Source organism: Equus przewalskii, chromosome 4 (assembly GCF_037783145.1).
Source record: "Equus przewalskii isolate Varuska chromosome 4, EquPr2, whole genome shotgun sequence".
In the NCBI taxonomy this organism is placed as follows: Eukaryota; Metazoa; Chordata; class Mammalia; order Perissodactyla; family Equidae; genus Equus; species Equus przewalskii.
The window spans coordinates 5,834,093-5,854,325 of NC_091834.1; the positions used below are offsets into that span (position 1 = coordinate 5,834,093).

General features: G+C 44.9%; 2 protein-coding genes across 8 annotated transcripts in view; one reads left to right on the forward strand and one right to left on the reverse strand.

Moving 5' to 3' along the window:
- RINT1 (RAD50 interactor 1) overlaps nt 1-2,407 on the forward strand; it is a 22,411-nt gene extending 20,004 nt beyond the window's left edge. For all 6 annotated transcript variants that reach the window (XM_070617129.1, XM_070617130.1, XM_070617131.1 and 3 more), the window contains 3 exons: nt 255-435; nt 510-628; nt 1,586-2,407. In XM_070617129.1, the coding sequence (XP_070473230.1) occupies nt 255-435; nt 510-628; nt 1,586-1,778 (493 nt within the window). In that variant the 3' untranslated portion in view covers nt 1,779-2,407. The remainder of the gene's footprint in view (nt 1-254; nt 436-509; nt 629-1,585) is intronic.
- On the reverse strand, nt 2,129-7,803 carry EFCAB10 (EF-hand calcium binding domain 10). Of its 2 annotated transcripts, none has more exons than XM_008541652.2 (4): nt 7,607-7,803; nt 3,547-3,711; nt 3,332-3,419; nt 2,129-2,203 (listed from the first exon to the last, which is right to left on the reverse strand). In XM_008541652.2, the coding sequence occupies exons 1-4, from the start codon at nt 7,713-7,715 to the stop codon at nt 2,167-2,169; spliced, it is 399 nt and encodes a 132-aa protein (XP_008539874.1). In that variant the 5' UTR covers nt 7,716-7,803; the 3' UTR covers nt 2,129-2,166. The 2 variants fall into 2 exon arrangements, with proteins under 2 accessions (XP_008539874.1, XP_070473236.1); XM_070617135.1 differs by having other exon boundaries at nt 2,129-2,583; nt 7,607-7,761.
- Nucleotides 7,804-20,233: the final 12,430 nt, after the last annotated feature.

A 20,233-nucleotide genomic window follows, 5' to 3' on the forward strand; every position in this document is an offset into this window, starting at 1 on the left:
AATCTTGAGACTTAAAACAAATTTAGTCTGTCATCCTCATTAAATAGAGGATATTTAATTGAGAGCTAAAGTATAAATATGGTTATATTTATTTTCTGAGAGCGCTTTTAATGTTGAGCTGTACATGTTTTCTTCTCCAAATGCCCCAGGACAGGACACTTGCTCAAATTTAACGTGATTTGTTAAATTAAGTGATGAAAAATGTTCTAGTGGCAATGACGGTGCTACAGGCAGTGCTGTTTCGTTCTCTCCAGATGGCTGTCCTTGCCGTCGCAGTCAGAGCAGGCAGTGATGTCCCTGTCCACCTCGGCCTGCCCGTTGCTGCTGACGCTGCGAGACCGGTTACTGCAGCTGGAGCAGCAGCTTTGCTTCTCCTTATTTAAGATTTTCTGGCAAATGCTTGTAGAGAAGCTGGACGTACACATCTACCAGGAGGTGAGTAAGAGTAGACCGCGTTTACGGGCTGTGGCGGTAAAGGCAGCTGTCGGATGAACTCTTCTTCGTTTCAGATCATTCTTGCCAATCACTTCAATGAAGGCGGGGCTGCTCAGCTGCAGTTTGACATGACCCGGAACCTTTTCCCTTTGTTCTCCCACTATTGCAAGAGACCGGAAAATTATTTTAAACAGTAAGCTCAATATTTAACAATTCGTATTGACGTGTGAAATTGTTAGAGGCGGCTGATGCTCTTTTTAACAGCGTTAGGGTTCCTGGGGTGCTTGGTGGAATAAATATGGCATCAATTAGAATTTTAAAACATTCACTGTGTACCAAAATAATATGGGACCCATGGCCCCAAAAAGTTTCTCAGAACTGGATACAAATTATCTGTTGGGCTTTGTTTTCTAGCATTTAGTTTAATGCTCCTATTTGCTTATTACTGGGGAGATAAATAGAAAATGAAAGCAAGTTTAGTTCTGCCAGATCCAATAAACAGAAGAAATTAAAAATACGTTTAGTACCTAATAGGCCAGGACTGAAGAAAATGCTTTATTAAACTCTTAGTATTAGTTTTGGTTTTAAACATAACTATTAATATATGTAAGAAAAATTCTTAGAAGTATTTTTAGAAATTGTTGATTTAAAATTTAAATTATTTGGGGAGCCTCTGAGATTATAAAGTATTCCTTTTAAAATTATTATAAAATGAAAGATTATTTTTGCTCGTTTCAGTAAGATGTCTATTTCTGTGTTTTTGATTGAGTGTTCCGCCTTTCTGCTACTTTCATTTTATCCCTCAGTTTTCTCTTTTCCCATGTCCCAGTCAACCTCAAGTTTTAGCTATATTGAATAGACAGTATCAAGTATTATATTTTGAGAAGTAACGGATACCATTGAAAACAATGATCCTATTACATGATAGTAATCTAGTGAAATATAAACTCTTTACACACACATAGTCCTAACATGTTAAAAGAGCCAAACGATAAATCCACAAATAGTTGATATGGTTTTACAGAGAGAGGACATGGGCTGGCTGTGCAGGGAAGCTGTTAGTGTCTCCAAATGAAATTCTTAGGGAATAATATGGATGATAGATAATGGACACCTCATTTCGCTCTTGCCCTTTCTTCTCCCCCAACAGTGTGAAAGAAGCCTGCATCGTGTTGAACTTGAACGTGGGATCTGCCCTGCTCCTGAAAGATGTCCTGCAGTCAGCTTCGGGGCAGCCTCCTGCCACGGCTGCGTTAAATGAAGTTGGGATTTACAAACTGGCCCAGCAAGATGTGGAGATTCTACTCAATTTGAGGACAAACTGGCCGAACACTGGAAAATAATGCATCTTTTTTTTTTTAACAAAGAGGAAGCCAATTAGATTTCAAGTTATATGATGAAGTTTTTTTTTTTTAAATTGGCCCTGAGCTAACATCTGTTGCCAGTCTTCTTTTTTTCTTCTTTTTCTTCTCCCCAAAGCCCCCAGTCCATAGTTGTATATTCTGGTTGTAGGTCGTTCTATTATGCTGTGTGGCACACCACCTCAGCGTGGCTTGATGAGCCATGCTAGGTCCGTGCCCAGGATCCGAACTGGTGAAACCCTGGGCCACTGGAGCAGAGCGCACAAACTTAACCACTCGGCCATGGGGCCAGCCCCTGAAGTTCTGAATTAATGAAACTGGACAACTGAAAACTCAGTAGAATCATTTATTCCTTGGACTTATGGTGTTATTAAAATGCTGACCATATTTCCTGAGTCCTCTTGTTCCTAAGAAAACAAAAACAGAAGACTCAGAAGCCGCGAAAACTCAGAGTAATTCCATTTACAAATAAAAATGCTGATATGTCTGTTGAATAAAATACAAGAGTAGAGATAATAACTTATAACCAACTTTCAATTTCCTATGCTAATTAAGGGAGACTTTTGTGGATAATCAAACACAGCAAATAAATTAAAAAAAAAATCACTTTAGAATGCACGGTTGTGAGTGAAGTTCCGTGTCTAGTTTGGAAATTAAATAGGATGGCGCTCATTTTCCACAAGTGTCCTTCCATTCAAAATACTTCCTAGTTCCATTCCATATGACAGTGGTATCCTTTGTTTTGGATGAAACATTTCAGGCCAGAGCCCTGGGCCTCATTCTTTTCCTGGGGTAGAGAATGTAATTAAACATTTTTTATTCAATATTTATGTAACTGATGATGAGATGGGAATCCTAAACTTTCTTTTTTCTTCTCACTTTTCCGTGGCCTTGGATCACGTTAAATAACGGCTCCTTGATTAATAAATCCTCAGAGAGCAAAACTTTTAAACAGATGGAGCTAGATTAGCTGGAGGCTTTCTACCATTATCAAATTTTATTCCAGTGACTTTTTTTTTCTGATTTAGCATTTAGTTAGTACTTTTCATGCTGTAATATCTTAAATCTAAAATCATCAGGCTGGCATGCCACCTATACTATTGATAGACATTTGCTTTGTGATAAACGATTCGGAGGAAATATGTTGAGAGAAATTCTATTACTAAGTTTTATACAGAGATTTTCCAACTAGCGTATTGAGCTCAAAGCTTTTCTGTTAGTTCTAGCAGATTGGGGCTCCTCTCCCTCATTCTTTGAGAATCGCTGGGGTTTCCCACTGAGGAAAGAATGAAGCCGCCTCTGGAGTTTCCTGGCTCAGGCATCTTCCTCCTCCCCGCCTCTTCTCTTCCCCACCCGCCTCCCCTTCACCCAGGCTTCACTCTCCGCCCTCTGTCCTCACTTTCTAGTCAGCTGAAAGTTTCAAGGGAATGAAACGTTTCCATCAAAAGGTAGGAACCTCTGTTTTAAAACGTGTTACTTGTCCTTCAAAATCATGCCACATTATTTAAATATTAGTCACTTAAAAATAAACTTACACTTCACTCTTGAACTTATCCAAAGTTATTGCATGCCCATCATCTTTTAAAACTTCATCCGCAGGACACAGACCCAGGGTTTTTAGGGCTAGGAAAGCCAGAATGAAAAGTCAGAATAAGAAGAAAGGAAAATTTACAAAGTGAGAATTATTTTCAGCTAGAGTGAGTTATGGAATGGTCACGAGCTATGACCTCCGTTGGCAGAAGATACTGACCTTCTTTGTACTGCACAAATGATATGGTGCCTTTCTTCGAGGAGTCCATCATGTCAAACATAGCCGTGATGTTCGAGTGATCCATAAAGAAAGGGAAAGCCACACCTGTTGCTTTGGCAATTCTCAGTTTTTCCAATATAGCTATTAAATACTCTCTTGGTTTTTCTGTAAAAAAAAAAAAAATAGTTCCAATTTTTTCTGACCTGAAATTAAAATATGTCACAAGTGGAAACAGTCATTTAACAATTATTAAATACCTATGTTCAAGGTACTGTAGTAGGCACTGGGGTTATAGGCCTTGCTTGCAGGAAAGGTAAGACATGGGGCAATTAATCGCAGACATAAGTGCTCTACCCCGGGCGCTTGAATAAAAAAGTCCAGCAATTAGACCTGGGCCTTTTTTTTTTTAGAGCTTTTCAGGTGATTTTAATTTGCAGACAGTTGAAAACAGAAGGAAAAAAAAGGAACAGCATGATGTAGGAAACAAGGTGGTTGGCTAACAAAGGGATAAAGTATAAATAAAAACAGACTGTCAGATTAATATCGTCTTCTGATTAGGAAGCGTAAGTTAATTTCTAACAAACAAGCAGTATTTTGGATAAATAAGCTGTCTTTCATTTAAGCAATGTGAAAGATGAAAAAAATCAAGATCAATCCACTTTCCAGGAATAATGCAGGTCAGTTGTCATGAAAAGAGGACAGAAGTAAAGAGGGAGCAGCTTAGATGGGGAATGCTGCACCTACTGTTCCATCATTTTCTTTCAATCCTAGGATTTACTCTATACATTTGTTAAATTCTTTTTTTAAAACTTATGGCATTACTGAACGTTTCATACATGTATATAAGTAGGCAGAAGGGTATAATGAACCCATCACCAACTTCAACTGTTAGAATTTGTGGCCAGTCTTATTTCACCATAACCCCGTACAGTTCCCCTCTTCCTGTATTATTTTGAAGTAAATCCCAGCGATCGTATGTCATTAATAAATATTTGCGTGTGTCTCTAAAAGGTAAGGGTTCCTTTTTCCTTTTTTGTTGAGATGTAATTGACATGTAACATTGTGTAAGTTTAAGGCATACAACGTGTTGATTTGATACATTTATATGTTGCAATCTGATTGTCATTGTAGTGTTAGCTAATACTTCTATTGTGTCACATAATTATTTCTCTTCTGTGGTGGGAATAATTAAGATCTAGTGTCAGCAAGTCTGATGTTTCTATATAATACAGTATTGTCTACAATCACTGTGCTGTGCTTTAGATCTCCAGGACTCATCTACTAGTTGCAAGTTTGTACTCTTAAACATCTCTCCTATTTGCCCCCCTCCAGCCCCTGATAACCATCATTCTACACTCTGTTTTTACGAGTTTGGCTTTCTTAGATTCCACATATAAGTGAGATCATGCAGTGTTTGTCTTTCTCTGACTTTTCTCTCTTAGCATAATGTCCTCAAGGTTCATCCATATTGTTGCAAATGGCGGGGTTTCCTTTTTTCTCATGGCTGAATAATATTCCCATTGTATATATATCCCATATCTTCTTTATGTATTCATCTGTTGACGGACAATTAGCTTGTTTCCATATCTTGGCTATTGTGAATAATGCTGCAATGAACATGGGAGTCCAGGTATCTCACAATATCTTGTTTCCATTTCCTTTGCATATAGATCCAGAAGTGGAGTTGCTAGATCATAGGGTAGTTCTATTTTTAATTTTTTAAGGAACCTCCATACTGTTTTCCATAGTGGCTGCACCAATTTACATTCCCACCAACAGTGCACAGGGTTCCCTTCTCTCCACATCCTCGCCAAAGACCCAAGATAAAGATAGTGTTTCTTCCTGAGCATCGACCATACTCTGAAACATAGCATGAAACATTTATATGAAGAAATGGATACATCTGTAGAAGAGCAAAACTATACACTTTTAGGATAAAACAACTAATTTCAAAGAAACTTACTATGCAGCATCAGGCGACGGTCTCGGACGCTAAAGGTTACAAGTCGCCTTTCCTCTGCCATTAGGAGGACTCAGATGGGAACCATTGAGAAGCATGGCCTATGAACTCTGGACGCCAGCCAAACCCTTCTGTAGCTTCTCCACCCCCTTATCTTAGCTCAGTGTTTCCTCACCTGTGGTTTTCCTCCCCCCTTTTGGAATTTAAAGATGTTTCAAGGAGTTCACATTGTTACATGTGGTAGCAGCATCTCAATTTTTTTAATTGATAATTATTTAAATCATTTATGGGATGGAGATTATGTTACTAATGTGTAACTATTCCTAGACTTCAGTCCTTATCCCCTGCTGCTCAGAGAATTTGTCTTTATCTGCTTAGATTGTCTTTTCCCCACCAGACCTTCTACAGGAGAATTCTGTTTTTGTCAGATGGGGTCAAAGTTTTTCGTGTTGAAGGAAAAAAAAGAAACCTCATTACACTAAATTGGCTGACATAATAAAGAGTTTGAGAGAAAAAGGCCAGGAAGGGAGTGGGAGACAAAAAAGTCTACAAATTTAAAAAACCCCACAAGTACCTAGCATAATGAATTTTTTAAAAAAACAGACAAATAACAAAAACCCACTTCAAGTCATATAAACATTTAGAACACCAGGGATAAGATAAAAGGACAATCCTAAAAACTTCCAGAAAGAAAAAAACATGTCTTATATACAGATCAAGAATCTGATGATATCAGACTTCTTCAGAGCAACACCGGAAGTTAGAAGACAACGGAGAAATGCTCTCTAAATGCTGAGGGCCATATTTTCCCACCTAGAACAGAATCCACTCTAGATGTTTGAGTGGAAGAGAAGACACTTTCACACACTTGAGTCCTCAAAATACTTACTGCTCAAAGCACACTGTCTGAGGAAGCCACTAGAAGAAGGCGGGAAAGCAAGAAAGGGAAATCCAAGTGCCATAAAACAGTCTCTAAGCACAGAAGAGAGGCAAAGATGGTTCTTAGGCTCCCAGTGAGAGGAGTTCCTGAGTAATAACTGTACAGCAGGGCAGTTAAGCGATCAGCTCAGACTGGAGCAGGAAGACAGAGCTAGGGGGCTGGGGCAGTGTTTTCCTGATGAACGTAAATGAACGAGAGGAGATCTACGCTTGTGACAAAAAGGGGATATGGACAAATTGGTGATAATTACACAGGAAATTTAAGCAAACGTTTAAAATGTAGTATTATTAACTTCAGGGCAAACAAAAAAGGAAATACAATCATTGCGTACTATATGGATTAGCTGTGCATGTTTGCCTAATAATAACAATGTAAATTCTGAATACTGGTCAGACCAACATTGTGTTCTAACTTTATCGGGAAGACCAGGGTGAGTGGGAGCAGGTGTGTGTGTTTGCGTGCTGTCACTCCATATGGAGGATGGCAAGTTACAATTCTGCATCCTGGGGAGAAGGACATCAAGCCATTTTCACCCTAAGACGGCTTTTTAATTTACGTACCACACAAAAATTACGACATGAATCAAATTTTGTAAGGTGTCAGGGAAAGCTGTCTCCTCAAGAACATCCTGCTGTCTCACCCTATCAATTGTTTTTAACAGATTAAACCCTCTCTGGGGGCAGGGACAACATTGGAAACATCCGTTGCTTGCGAGACGTAAGGATGATTTCCACATTATTCCTTTAGTTCCCATGAGATCGCTACTATGATTATCCCCGTTTTCCAGAAGAGGAGACTGCAGGTCAGGTTCTTGCCCACAGACACACAGCACTAAGGGATGGAGGCAGGAGCCTGGCTGCCGGACCGGAGCCTCTCCCCCGCCCCCAGGAGCCTCTCTCCGGCCCCCCAGGAGCCCTCCACCTGCCCGAGTCCCGCGGGCCCTGGCGCGTGTCTAACGAAGGGCACAGAGCACACCGGCAGCAGAAGGCTCAGCCGCCGAGGGGCAGGAGAGAGAGGGTGTGCGTACGGAGGTGGGGGCATCCCCGAGGGACGCTGGCCCCGCCAAGGAGTGGGCTGGACGGATGGCCGTCCTGGGAATTTCTGGGGACCGCTTGGCAGGCAGGTGGGACAGAAAGCCGAGCGCCAGGCTACACGCTTACCCGGCCGGATGAAGAGGAGGACGCTGGTGAGATACTTTAGCAACTCCATGATCTGATGTTTTTCCAGGTAATTCCTGGCCTCGCGCTCCCGGCTGCCGCCGGCCTCCATCGTTGCGCGTTGCGCCGTTGCTAGGTGACCAGAGCGCGCGTGCCAGGTGCGCCCCCACCGGCCGTGCCCGGGCCGAGCTCCCCGCGCCCGCCGTGCCAGGTGCGCCCCCGCCGGCCGTGCCCGGGCCCAGCTCCCCGCGCCCGCCGTGCCAGGTGCGCCCCCGCCCGCTGTGCCCTGGCCCAGCTCCCCGCGCCCGCCGTGCCAGGTGCTCCCCCGCCCGCCGTGCCCTGGCCGAGCTCCCCGCGCCGGTCCCGGCTGGGGCCTGGGCCTGAGTGTGTTTTCCCTTTTCTGTCTCCAGCACCTGGCTCAGAACTTGTCGATCCAATGCATGAGAATGAACTATTAACAGAAGGAGCTTGTGTAGTTCCGGGGGTGTTCGATGGAGAGTCCTAAGCAGCATCTTGGGTGTCAGCGGCCAGCTGCACGGCGCTGGCCGTCGGGCAGCAGCTGGCCCGTGGGCTCTACCGGATTGTGGGTCCTGAAGCGCCTGGGTCCTGAGCCCCAGCATCCCTGTTTGCCTGGAGCTGGTCTCAGGAGACAGAGACCCCCCTGACAGTGGTCTTGAGGGAGAGTCACTGAGTAACGTGGGGTGCAGGTGGCCAGGAGGGCCTGGACTCAGTCCTCCCAGTACCTGAGAAACTAACCGCTAAGGCTGGGACTTCTGTCCACGGGGGCCAGGCTCTGAACCTGTGCCCTTACCCTTCACTGGGGAGTTAGCCCAGAACAGGCACTTTAGGAAGAGGAAGGACAAGTGGCCACGTGACAATATGCTCAGCCTCTTCACCAATACTGTGAGCAAATTAAAACCACCAGAAAATACCATTTTACATCTGCCAGACTGGTGAAAACTACGAAGTAGGACAATATCAAGCGCTGACAAGGATAGAGTGCAACAAAACAGTCAGTGAGATGGGAGCGTAAATTGGAACGTCTCCTTTAGAAAATGGGTTGGAGTTATCTCAGTAATTGACACACGTTTCTACACTGTGACCCAGAACTTCCACTCCCTGTGTACCAGGACATGTATATGAGAATCTTCACCCAGCGCTGTTCATAACAGAAAACACTGAACACTTCAAGCCCAGATGTCTTCAGGAGTAGAACAGATTTTTAAAAACTGTGTATATTACACCAGATACACAGTGGAATGCTATAAAGCATTGCAACAATGCATTGTAGCTACTTGCAACAATATGCGTGACTCTCAAAAACATTGTCTTAAGAGACTATGTACTGTAGGAATCAATTGATAGAAAGTTAAAAAACATACAGAACTAAGAATATATTGTTGACAGGTTCAAATGTGTGTAGGAAATAGAATAAGAAATGCAAGGGAGGGGCCGGCCTGGTGGCTCAGCGGTTAAGTGCGCACGTTCCAGTTCGGTGGCCCGGGGTTCGCTGGTTGGATTCTGGGTGCAGACATGGCACCTCTTGGCAAGCCATGCTGTGGTAGGCATTCCACATATAAAGTAGAGGAAGATGGGCACGGATGTTAGCTCAGGGCCAGTCTTCCTCAGCAAAAAGAGGAGGATTGGCAGCAGTTAGCTCAAGGCTAATCTTCCTCAAAAAAAAAAAAAGAAAAGAAAAGAAAAGAAGAAGAAATGCAAGGGAATGATACACACCCAATTCAGCGTAGTGTTTACCTCGCAGGTGGGAGGAAAGGGAGTGGGTTCGTGGAGGAATATCCTGGGAATTCCGAGTGTGACGGTGATGTGCCTTTCTTTACCTGAGCAGTGTATACACGGGTGCTCATGGATTATGATTTATTAACAGTAATTTTTAAGTAACTGAAAGATAGAGGGTTGGAAAGAGGAGCCAGAAAGTCAATATCAGAAAACTGAACCAAACCGGAAGCAGAAGAAGGTAGCCGAGGGGCTGGAGGCATGACGGGGACCGAATCTTCTGACTTCAGGCAGCAGAATCCTTGAAAGAAATTGCACGTGGAATCTCTGTATGCGGAACAGATCTAAGAGAGCACTACATTGGGATTCACGTAGAATGACAGGGTCCCTTTACTGAAGCTGCTTTAAGTGTACTTTTCGCACAGAGGCGTGGCCGAGTGATCCTAGTGACAGAATTAACTGGAGGCCGGGAGCCCTGGTGCAACTAAGCTGCCAGAGCAGATGCATTACTTCCGGGCCTGTTGACCCGAGGGCCCATTTGGACCCCTGGTTTCTGGTGGGTTCTTGGGAGAATTTGAAAACTACGTGGGTTGTTATTCTTCAGTGTATTTTGATCCATCTTTTGGGGACTTGCTTTATGTTCCCTGGTGGAAGGGACAGTGAAACACAAAGAGCGAAGCCTAAATTATGTGCCCCCTCTCCACATTATGACCACCTAAATTCTTGACCCATCAAGGTTGACCAAAGATGTGTGATCACTTAGGAAGGTGACTCTGGCTCAGGACAGCAGAGGCCAGACAACGGCAGGGGCACTAGAACGGAGAGGGACCTCCGCAGAGGGGACAATGGCTATGGGCAGCAGAAGAAGAGGACTTGAGTCACAGCAAGCAGAGGGGGCTGCTTGTGGTGTCCTTTGGCTGACTGGCCCAAGGCCAGCATGGCCTGGGAAAAGCAAAGTCAAAAATGTGAGGAACGTCCCTTCGTGGAGGGAGAGCAGACTGCGTGTTGGTGTCCCAAAGACAGTGACTTCTGCCCAGCGCTCTAACTCAAGACATTTGGTTCTCTCCTTGGGAACCTCATTTACTTCCTCTCCAGAATTAGCTCCTGAATCAATAGCTCTGCTCTTCGAACCCCAAATGGCACTGAAACCTCGAAAGACACTGAAACTGCAACAATCTAATTTGCTCTCCCTGTGAGTCAGGCTGAGGCGAGCGCATCGGTTGCTGCAGACATCTTCCCGGGTTGCTGATTGCTTTCTGTCCCAACAAGCCTGGGTGCCTTTGTCTGCTCAGGGCTCCCTCTCACCGCAGACCTCCGGCAGCTGTGGCCCCACCGCTCAATTTCCCTGGAAATCGTGCTAAAGAGAAATGTCCAGATGCCACCTAGTGGAGTGAGCTATTCTCTGCTGATGCCGTCTCTTAATAAGCCCGTTTGGGCTTAATTGCTTATCATCATCAATATCATCATCCTAACATCTCTCCTTTGTCTTTGACTCCTTGTCCTCCACCTCCTTATTATTACTAATCCGTTTAGTGGGTGGGAGAGTAACTCCAGGTGGAAGGCATTAATGCGGTGGTCCTCAGCCAGGACTGCACCGTAGGACCACCCGGGGTCCTTTAGAAAGTCCTGAGCCTTGGGTCCCGTGAAACTGAATCTCTTGGGATGGGGCCTGAAGATCTGTAGTTTTATTGGTGTTGTTTTGAACAGCATTGTTGAGGTATAATTAATATTTAGGAAGCCGCACATATTTAAGGCGTGCCCGTTGATAAGTTCAGATGTTTGTATGTATCCATAAATCACTACAGTCGAGATAAGGAGCATACCTATCACCCCAGAAGTTTCCCTGTGCCTCTTTCTAGTTCTTCCCTTTCACCTGTCCTTAACCCTGCCCTCCATTGCCAGGCAACTACTGACCAGCTGTCTGTAACTCTAGATTAATTTACGTTTTCTAGACTTTTACATAAATGGAGCCATACAGTATGGACTATTTTTTTGATCTGATGTCTTTCACTCAGTATAATTATTTTTTGAGATTCACTCGTGTTGTTGCACCTATCAATAGTTCAGTCCTTTTTACTGCTGAGTAAGAATCCGTGGTGTGGATAGACCACAATTCATTTATCCATTCACCCGTTGATGGCCAGTTGGGTTGTTTTCAGTTGTTTATGACAACTAAAGCTGCTCGGAACATTCATGTACAGATCCTTGTGTGGACATATGATTTCATTTCTCTTGCATAAATACTTAGGAGTGGGATGACTGGATCATATTATAGGTGTACGTTTAACTTTTTTTTTTTTTTTTTGGTGAGGAAGATTGGCCCTGAACTAACATCCTTTGCCAATCTTCCTCTTTTTGCTTGAGGAATTGTCACTGAGCTAACATCTGTACAAATCTCCCTCTATTTTACGTGGGATGCCACCACAGCGTGGCTTGTTGAGCAGTGCTAGGTCCGTGCCTGGGATCTGAACCTGTGAACCCCAGGCCGCCGAAATGGAGCACGCTGAACCCAACCAGTACGCCACCAGGCCAGCCCCATGTTTAACTTTTTAAGAAACTGCCAAACTGTTTTCCAAAGTGGCTGTACCGTTTTGCATTCCTGAATCAGTAGTTATTAAAGGCTTCCCAGGTAATCCTAGTGGACAGCCGGACCGAGACCCTTGTTGTGGCAATGTGCGGGGGTTGAGCTGAAGGTCCGGGAAATGGTGATAAGGCTGAGTCCCTGCAGGCTAGGAGCTCCCAGCTCATGCCTGGTGTAGCACGTCTCAACCCAGGACGCACACTGGAATCTCCCGGGGAGCCTTTAAAAAATGTAGCGTCTGGTGGCCAGCCTTACGGTGCAGCGGTTATGTTCGTGAGGTCCGCTTCAGTGGCCCAGGGTTCACTGGTTCGGATCCCAGGTGCAGACCTATGCGCCACTTGCCACACCATGCTGTGGCGGCATCCCACATACAAAATAGAGGAAGGGGGACACAGGTGTTAGCTTAGGGCCAGTCTTCCTCAGCAAAAAGAGGAGGATTGGTGACAGATGTTAGCTCAGGGCTAGTCTTCCTCAAAAAAAAAAAAAAAAATACAGTGTCTGCCCCTTCACCCCCCCTGAGAGTCTGACAGAATTGCTCTAGGGTGGGAGTACAGGGGTTGGGGGCTGCCTCAGGCATCACAACTTTTTCACAGCTTTCTGGGTGGTTCTAGAGCAGGGAGCACCCAACTGTGCTGCTTTGCCAGGACTGTGGGGCGTCCAGAGCCAGGAAACTTTCAACGAGAAAACCGGGTAAGTCCCAGGTCAACTTAACACTTGGTCACTCTATCTGGGGACCACCAGCATGAAGAGCCCGGGCTTTGGTGTTGAATGGACTCGTCAATCTGCCCGTCAAGCTTGGAGTTACAGCTCAGGGTTGGTGTGTGTTTGGGGCTGGGTAAGTATGAAAAGGAAAGTGGGGGGACATGAGTGGCCAGAACAGACTGTGGGCTGATTCCCTCTGTGCATTTTCTCTTTCAATCAGGGACGACTCAGAGATGTCTCAGCTAGCAGTTTGGTTGCTGTTAAGAAGGAAGCGAGGGGCCAGCCCGGTTGTGCAGTGGTTAAGTGCGCACGTTCCACTTCGGTGGCCCGGGGTTTGCCGGTTCGGATCCCGGGTGCGGACATGGCACCGCTTGGCAAGCCATGCTGTGGTAGGCATCCCACATATAAAGTAGAGGAAGATGGGCACAGATGTTAGCTCAGGGCCAGTCTTCCTCAGCGAAAAGAGGAAGATTGGCAGCAGATGTTAGCTCAGAGCTAATCTTCCTCAAAAAGAAAAAGAAAAAAAAGAAAGAAGGAGGGGAAAAAAATATAAAGTGTCATTTTTCTGAGAAAATATATGGTGAGGCAGTGTCCTGTAGTCGCCTCTGGGGCTGGAGCACGTCACTCTAAAACCCGGTTTTACCACTGCCGGTTAATAACTGTGTGATCTTGGGCAAAACCCTAACTTCTCTGCCTCAGTTTCCTCATGGGTAATTTATCTATCTCACAGGAGATGTCTTGAGGACGAATGAGTTAATATATGTAAAGCTCTTTAAAAAAGGGATGCTGGACATGTACCAAATGCTACATAAGTGTTTGTCATTGTTATCTTAATAGGCTTTTTTTTTCCTTGAGGAAGATTAGCCCTGAGCTAACATCTGCTGCCAATCCTCCTTTTTTTGCTGAGGAAGCCTGGCCCTGAGCTAACATCTGTGCCCATCTTCCTCTACTTTATATGTGGGACGCCTGCCACAGCATGGCTTGACAAGCGGTGCCATGTCCGCACCCGGGATCAGAACCCGCGAACCCCCAGTCACTAAAGTGGAACGTGTGAACTTAACCACAGAGCCACTGGGCCGGCCCCTTAATAGGCTTTTAAAACGAGAGAGTGGGAAATCATGACTAAATCTAGTCCTTATAACCTGTGTCCACAGGCCGTCCTACTTGCTTTCCTATGGAAAGATTTTTTTGTGTAAGATTTCAGATTTTGTGTTGCAGCTTTAAAAACTCTAGACTCGTGGCTCTGTGTGGCGATGCAGGAGGAACTGAAGGTATATCTACCATACTCTTAATGTTCTTGTGCAGATCGTAAGGGAGACGCAAGTCTGGAACCTGATGATTTTATTTCCACCAAGTCGTTTTATTGGAAAGCTGCATTTTTAGGTTTTTAAAGACACAGAACCCGGTCTAGTGGTGACACCACGTTAGTCTTTGTGTGAGGGAGGCTGAGACAGAAGCCTGTTTTCGCTTTGCAACTGTGACTTAGGCACACGGGCTTCTGCAGAACTCCAGTCTCAAAAGGTACATCTCAGTCTTTGTGAAATGGTAACGTTCAATCATCTGAGGTACTACCCCATCCGCTCAGAGGCTGTGTCCAGAGTCTCCTCATTCTTCATTGACTTCAAAAAGCAAAACTGTTCCGTCCAGCCCTGGTGGCCCAGTGGTGTAGTGGTTAAGTTTGGTGTGCTCTGCTTTGGCGGCCTGGCTTCAGTTCCCCGGTGCAGACGTACACTGCTCGTGCCCAGGCTGTGGTGGCGACCACATACAAAATAGAGGAAGATTGGCAATAGATGTTAGCTCAGGGCGAATCTTCCTCAGCAAAAAAAAAAAAAAAAAGCAAAGATGTAAAAACATTTTTAAACACCAATTTAAATCCATTTTGCAAAACATCAATGTGTAGAAAATATCAAGAGAGTGGCCATAGTACAAAGAATTTAAAAAGATTGAGATAATGGATCTGGTGCTATGTTATTCCCTTTACAGTACTCCATCAGAATTACTATTTTTTAAAAATTCTAAAATAGTTTAAGGCTCATAAGAGGTTGCGAAAGAGTACAAAGAGTTCCCGTGTCTCCTTCCTTGACTCCTCCCAATGATAATATCTTACATAACCATAAACATTGTCATTGGCAAACTGGGAAATCAACGTTGGTCCAATACCATTAACTCAGGAACAGACCACATTTGGACCTTAGTGGTTTTTACATGAACTCTTTTTTTTCTGTTCCGTTTCATTTTTGAGGCTACTTCTGTATTTCAGAATATCATATTATAAACTGAGCCTAAATCTAGCTCCCGTCACACCAGCTAGGTCTGTTGAAGCTTTAATTAGGCCCATCAAATTGAAACCCAGAACAAAATTTACAAACAACAACCTTCCTTGAGCTTCCAGCTGCTGTGCATGTGGGATGACCTCACATGATCACGGCTTACACAGGCAGCCAGGGACCCTGTGCCAAGAGGCTGCCCCACTTACCGGCTGTGTGATCTTGACCAAATCACTTGACCTCTCTAAATTTGGTTTTCTCATCTGTAAAATGGGGGTAATAATAATTTTACATACCTCATAGATTTATTGCAAGTGTTAAATTAGAAAAGATGTGAAACACATAATCAATAGCATTATTAGTTTAACAGTATTACTGCTGACCACTGCCGTCACCACCAGTACCACCAGTACCACCACCAGGGGAATCCCTGTCCTCGTAGCCATTTTCTATTTTTTTGAGGAAGATTAAGCCTGAGCTAACATCTGCTGCCAATCCTCCTCTTTTTAGCTGAGGAAGACTGGCCCTGAGCTAACATCCATGCCCATCTTCCTCTACTTTATATGTGGGATGCTAGCCACAGCATGTAGCAATTTTCTTGATGTTAGAGCAGTGCAGGGATGGTGTGGACCTGGGCATCTACTCTGGGTGCAGGCTGGAAGTCTTTACTCCCCTGACGGTTGGCAGACAGTGAGGTTGAAGGATGTGGTCTCTCGTGGTTGGGATGGTGGCCAGGCAGCATACAATCCTATCTTCCCTGGGTGAACCTGAGAATGCATTTCCCAAAATCATACTGCTGCATTAATATCAGACTTTCGTGGGGTCTACAGGCTTTTGTGGCTTATCCTGCAACCTCGTCACCCTTGATATTTCATTTAAATGGAAGAATATGTTAGGTTCCAAATGAAACATTAACATAGCCCACAGAGTGGGGGTTGCTTGTATAAGAAAAATAGATAATTGCTTATATTCCATTTTTGAAACTGACATCCACTTTGCCCCAATGCCCTTTTGAAGCAGAAATAAGTTTAAAAGAAAAATAAAAAGGGATAAAAAATTGTTGATTTGAATGTTGGTCATTTCCCAGTGACAGCAAAGTTCTCCTTTTTGGCCTTACTAATGGATTAAATTATTTCGTGTAGTTTAACGTGAATTAATATAGAGTTGCTGGGCATCAGCATGTCTGTTGGTGCACTGGAACTGGCTCGCCCAGGCACACAAGAGTCCACTGTGCCCCCCACCCCCTCTGTGGTCAGCGAGGTCACAATGGCAGCCTGAAATTGGTTGGCCATGGTGGGCATGTTAACATCACAGAAGCCAGCAGCAAATGCTTCCCCTTGTCACCCCAAAGCGGGGTGTTCAACGTTTACCAGCGCACCACCGACTCCTTCATTTTTTAATTCAACAAACATTTATTGTATGCCAACTGTATGCCTACCGGTGTGTTAGGAACCATACAGCATTGAACTAGATAGCCTTTTGGAACTTTAAGAGGGTCCCTAAAGATAATTTTGAAGTCCATGGAAAAGTGAAATATATACACAGTTTTGAGTGAATAAGCCCCCACGTGTCAGTGTAACACGTGGTAATCCACAGCCAGCTTTGCCAGCAAAAAGTCTCCTTGGGAAAGAGCACTGGGATGGCTCTTAAAGCCATCCCCCTCGTTCCATTTCTACCCACCTCCAGGAAAATGCATTCCACAGCTAATCATTGTAATCAGTTATATGTGATCACTTTTAGCTTTTCTCTGGCTCTGGAGCCAGACGTTGTAAGCCTCCAAGCCTAGAGCCAGACTCTGTGCTCTGTAAACACAGATGTGAGACCAGCTGATGGCTCCTGTGTGGCTCATCACTTAGGCTCCTGATATGATACTTACCTATGTTTTAAAAATATCAGAGCAACACACACGAAGTGTAACAAATTAAAATTCCACCGTTTATGATGAAAAGAGAGACAGTCTCATGCCTCCTCCCCCTTTCGACCCCACCCCAGGGTAGCTCTCCCTGCTGGGCCTGGTGTCCTTGAAGCCTGAGTCTCAGTTTTTCCAGAAAATAACACTTCAGTCTCCTGCGTGGGAACAACAGCCCCCTGGCAGCCTGTGGGAGGTGAAGGTAGCTCCGGGGGTCCAACGACCTCACATGAGACTTTCGAACAGCCCTTCCTCATTTTCAACCCATGGCTGCACCCCACCCCCAACCCCATGGTCCCTACCACTTCTGAGGGATTTGGGGAGAAAATGGGCTTCTCATTAGTATTCTCCTCAAACCACTTTGTACCTTTCTTCTTTCTGCTAAGACAATTATCACTCCAAGTCTGCCATTTACCTTTTGTGTCCATGGGTAAACTCTTATGTTTCAAAGTGCACAGTGAAATGAGCGAATCTTAAGTATACAACCTGATAAATACTTCGCCAAATGATGATCTTCGCTTAACAAGCTCCCAGGTCAACATACAGAACATTTCCAGCGCCAGAAACCTCCCTTATGCCCCTAAAGGTAACAGCTGTTCTATAAATCCGTGTGTTTGTATTCCCGGCTGTAATTCACCAAGGTTACTTTGAATGCCAATCCATTAATTAAAACGTTGAGCAGTGCTGGGCTCAGCGTGGACCTGGCGGCAACATCCTCCAAGTGCTTGAAGGTGAGTGCCGGCCGAGAGGCGTTCGCTCTGGTTATGTTTGTGTCCTCCAGCAGACTGAGTTAGTCCTCCACTCACTGCTGGGCACCTAGTCCACATCAGAAGGTTCTGAGTTCATTGAGTTGGACAGAACCGAAAGGCTTGTAAAAATTGCAAACAAAAACACACATCTGATTCCATCCGAAAGAAAAGCCCCAGAGTCATGTTTTTCCTCTCCATTTTCTTTGCCCTATTCCAATAATGTGCCAGAGTTGTTACCCTCTCTCCCTGCCAGCCCCCAACGCTGTGTCTGGATTATTCAGGAACATGGGGGAGATTGGGGGGACCAGGGGGTGAGTGGTACGACTGGCTAGGAAATCAGAGAGGGCAGTGGAGTGAGTTGAGAGAAAATGGTAGTCCTCACAGAGAAGGCATGAGCTCCTATGTTAAGAGCAGCTCCTACAGTACTTGCTCAGGTTGCAGAGGAAGCAAAGGCTTTGTGATGATGATGTTACTTTGATTAAAAATTTACTGAAATATTTGGGGCCTGGCCCCATGACCTAGTGGTTAAGTTTGGCGCACTCTGCTTTGGTGGCCTGGGTTCTGTTCCAAGGTTCAGACCAATACCACTTGTCAGCCATGCTGTGGCAGTGTCCCACATACAAAATAGAGGTAGATTGGCACAGATGTTAGCTCAGGGCCAATCTTCCTCAAAAAAAAAAAAAATTACTGAAATGTTTGAAGGGGAAACCCAGAAAAGTTCCAAAATTTCTTAAATTGACAACCTTTCCAACGTTAATGCCCTTAGATCAGATTTGTAATTTGAATTGTCCCATGAAATGCAACCCCTCTGAGCTATTGGCAAGCTTCCCCCGGTGAATCTGTGATGACTCAGGCTTGTGTGGGTCTGATGTGGTTTTTGAGGCATTCAGCTTTTTCGCACCTTCTTCAATTACTTTTCTGGTTGAATGGCTCATGAAGGTGTAATAAATAGAAAATAAACGTATTCAAATACATTCCTGGGAACCTTGCTCGGAAAAATGGATACCTACAACCTGCTGTTCTGGAACAGCCCCAATCGGTTCAGAAAGCAAGAAATAATCCATTAGGCAAGTAGTCATTGCCTAATAGGAAAAATCAAAAGGGAGAAAAACATTAAGTAGAATAAAGTAAATTCCGGAGACCTGAGTCAATCAACTAGGAGACCCGGAATTTTAAAATACCTTTATGGAAACGTGCACAGCGGCTGAGGGAGAAGAGTCTGCAGGTGGAGTTTATTTCTCCAGGAGGCAGAGAGAGACAACGGGAAGAGCGTTAGATGGAAAGAACAGGCTTGCCCATCAGCCAGCTGTGCAGTCTTTATCCCTCTGTGTCTCAGTTTCCTTACCTGTAGAAGAGGGTCTTTAAGATCTCTTCTGGTTTCCACATTGATTCTCCAAGCCTATGACTGGTTTTAGAGTCTTCTCAGAGTTCCAGGTTTGGAAAACCCAGAATGTATAGGCTCCTTTCAAAAGGGACTTAGAAGTCACCTAGCCCAGTGCAGTGATGGGCAGCCAGTCACAGCCAATGGATAAATGATGTCCTTGGTGCCCGAAGCACCACACTGAGGTTTTATGACTGTGGATAATCCCATCGTCCAAACCATTGTGCTTACTATGCGCCAACCTTCAGATCTGCTTCCTCTGGTTTTCTCTTGTGCACAACAGCGAAAATATTCACTTGGGCCTGAGGCAAAATGAAAAGAAATATGCCTCGGTTGGCCTGAGAGCCTGGGCTCCGAGTGGCCTCGCTCTGCCCTGTCTGCGCTCACAGGGCCCTCTGAGACTCTCTTCTCCTGCCAGGACCTTGCTTGGATGGCTAATTGCAAATGCGCTCTCGACACTGTGTGGCGGTCCAGTTTCCTTCTTTACAAGGATTCTTTCTCGACTCTTCTCCAACTCCTCCCAAACTCTCACGCACGCTCACCTCACCCCAGGGTCCCTGCGAAAGCGGGAGCCATCCGATGGGAATTCTGTCGTCTTCCCAGCAGCAAATCTACAAGCTGATTTCTTCCCCATTTCCCTGGAGGAAGTGTCTGTCTTCCTACTGTCAAATTAATTAAACAAGGAGGCCGTTGGTCTGAGGTGGCTGTGATGCCCTGGCAGCCTCCTGAAGCACACCAAAATCTAGGCTTGTAAATACCTCGAAGAAAAGAAATTGAAATGCTGGGGACAACCACTCACGAATGGCCCACGAGGCTTTAAGCTGCAGCCAATCAAGAATTCCCTTACTTCACCTCGGCCTTTTCTCTGTAAAGGTCTCCCCAAACTTCTATCCAGCGGGTGCTGCTAACCGCTTCCGGTTTGGCACTGCCTGATTCAAATCCATTTTTGCTCAAATAAACTCTTAGAACTTTTAGTATGCCTCAGTTTATCTTTTAGCCCTACAAAGGCCAATGCCTCCACGTGTGTTCGGGCTCACCTCCCTCTTGCCTTCTCAAGGACTTCTTTGTTTTCATCACCCCTCTCTCCCGCTTCTTCAACCTTTCCCTCCCCTATGGTCCCAGTCTCACCAGCACATGAATTAGAATCTGGTCTCTTCTCCCTCAAAAAACAGAAGAAACCACATCGAAACACTCCTTGTGCCTTCTAACCTCCTTAAGATTGGTCTATGAACTGAATTTCATCCTTCAAACGGCTCCCGTCTGGCCTTGGCCCCTGCCACCTCATCACACCTCCTCTGCTGAGCTCA

Coding starts and splice junctions, on each gene's coding strand:
- EFCAB10 (XM_008541652.2), bottom strand. CDS start 7,715: ATGGAGGCCGGCGGCAGCCGGGAGCGCGAGGCCAGGAATTACCTGGAA. Junction 3,712..7,606: donor CCTCCTCTTCATCCGGCCGG/GTAAGCGTGTAG, acceptor TTTTTTTTACAG/AAAAACCAAGAGAGTATTTA. Junction 2,204..3,331: donor GATAAGTTCAAGAGTGAAGT/GTAAGTTTATTT, acceptor TTGTTTTCTTAG/GAACAAGAGGACTCAGGAAA.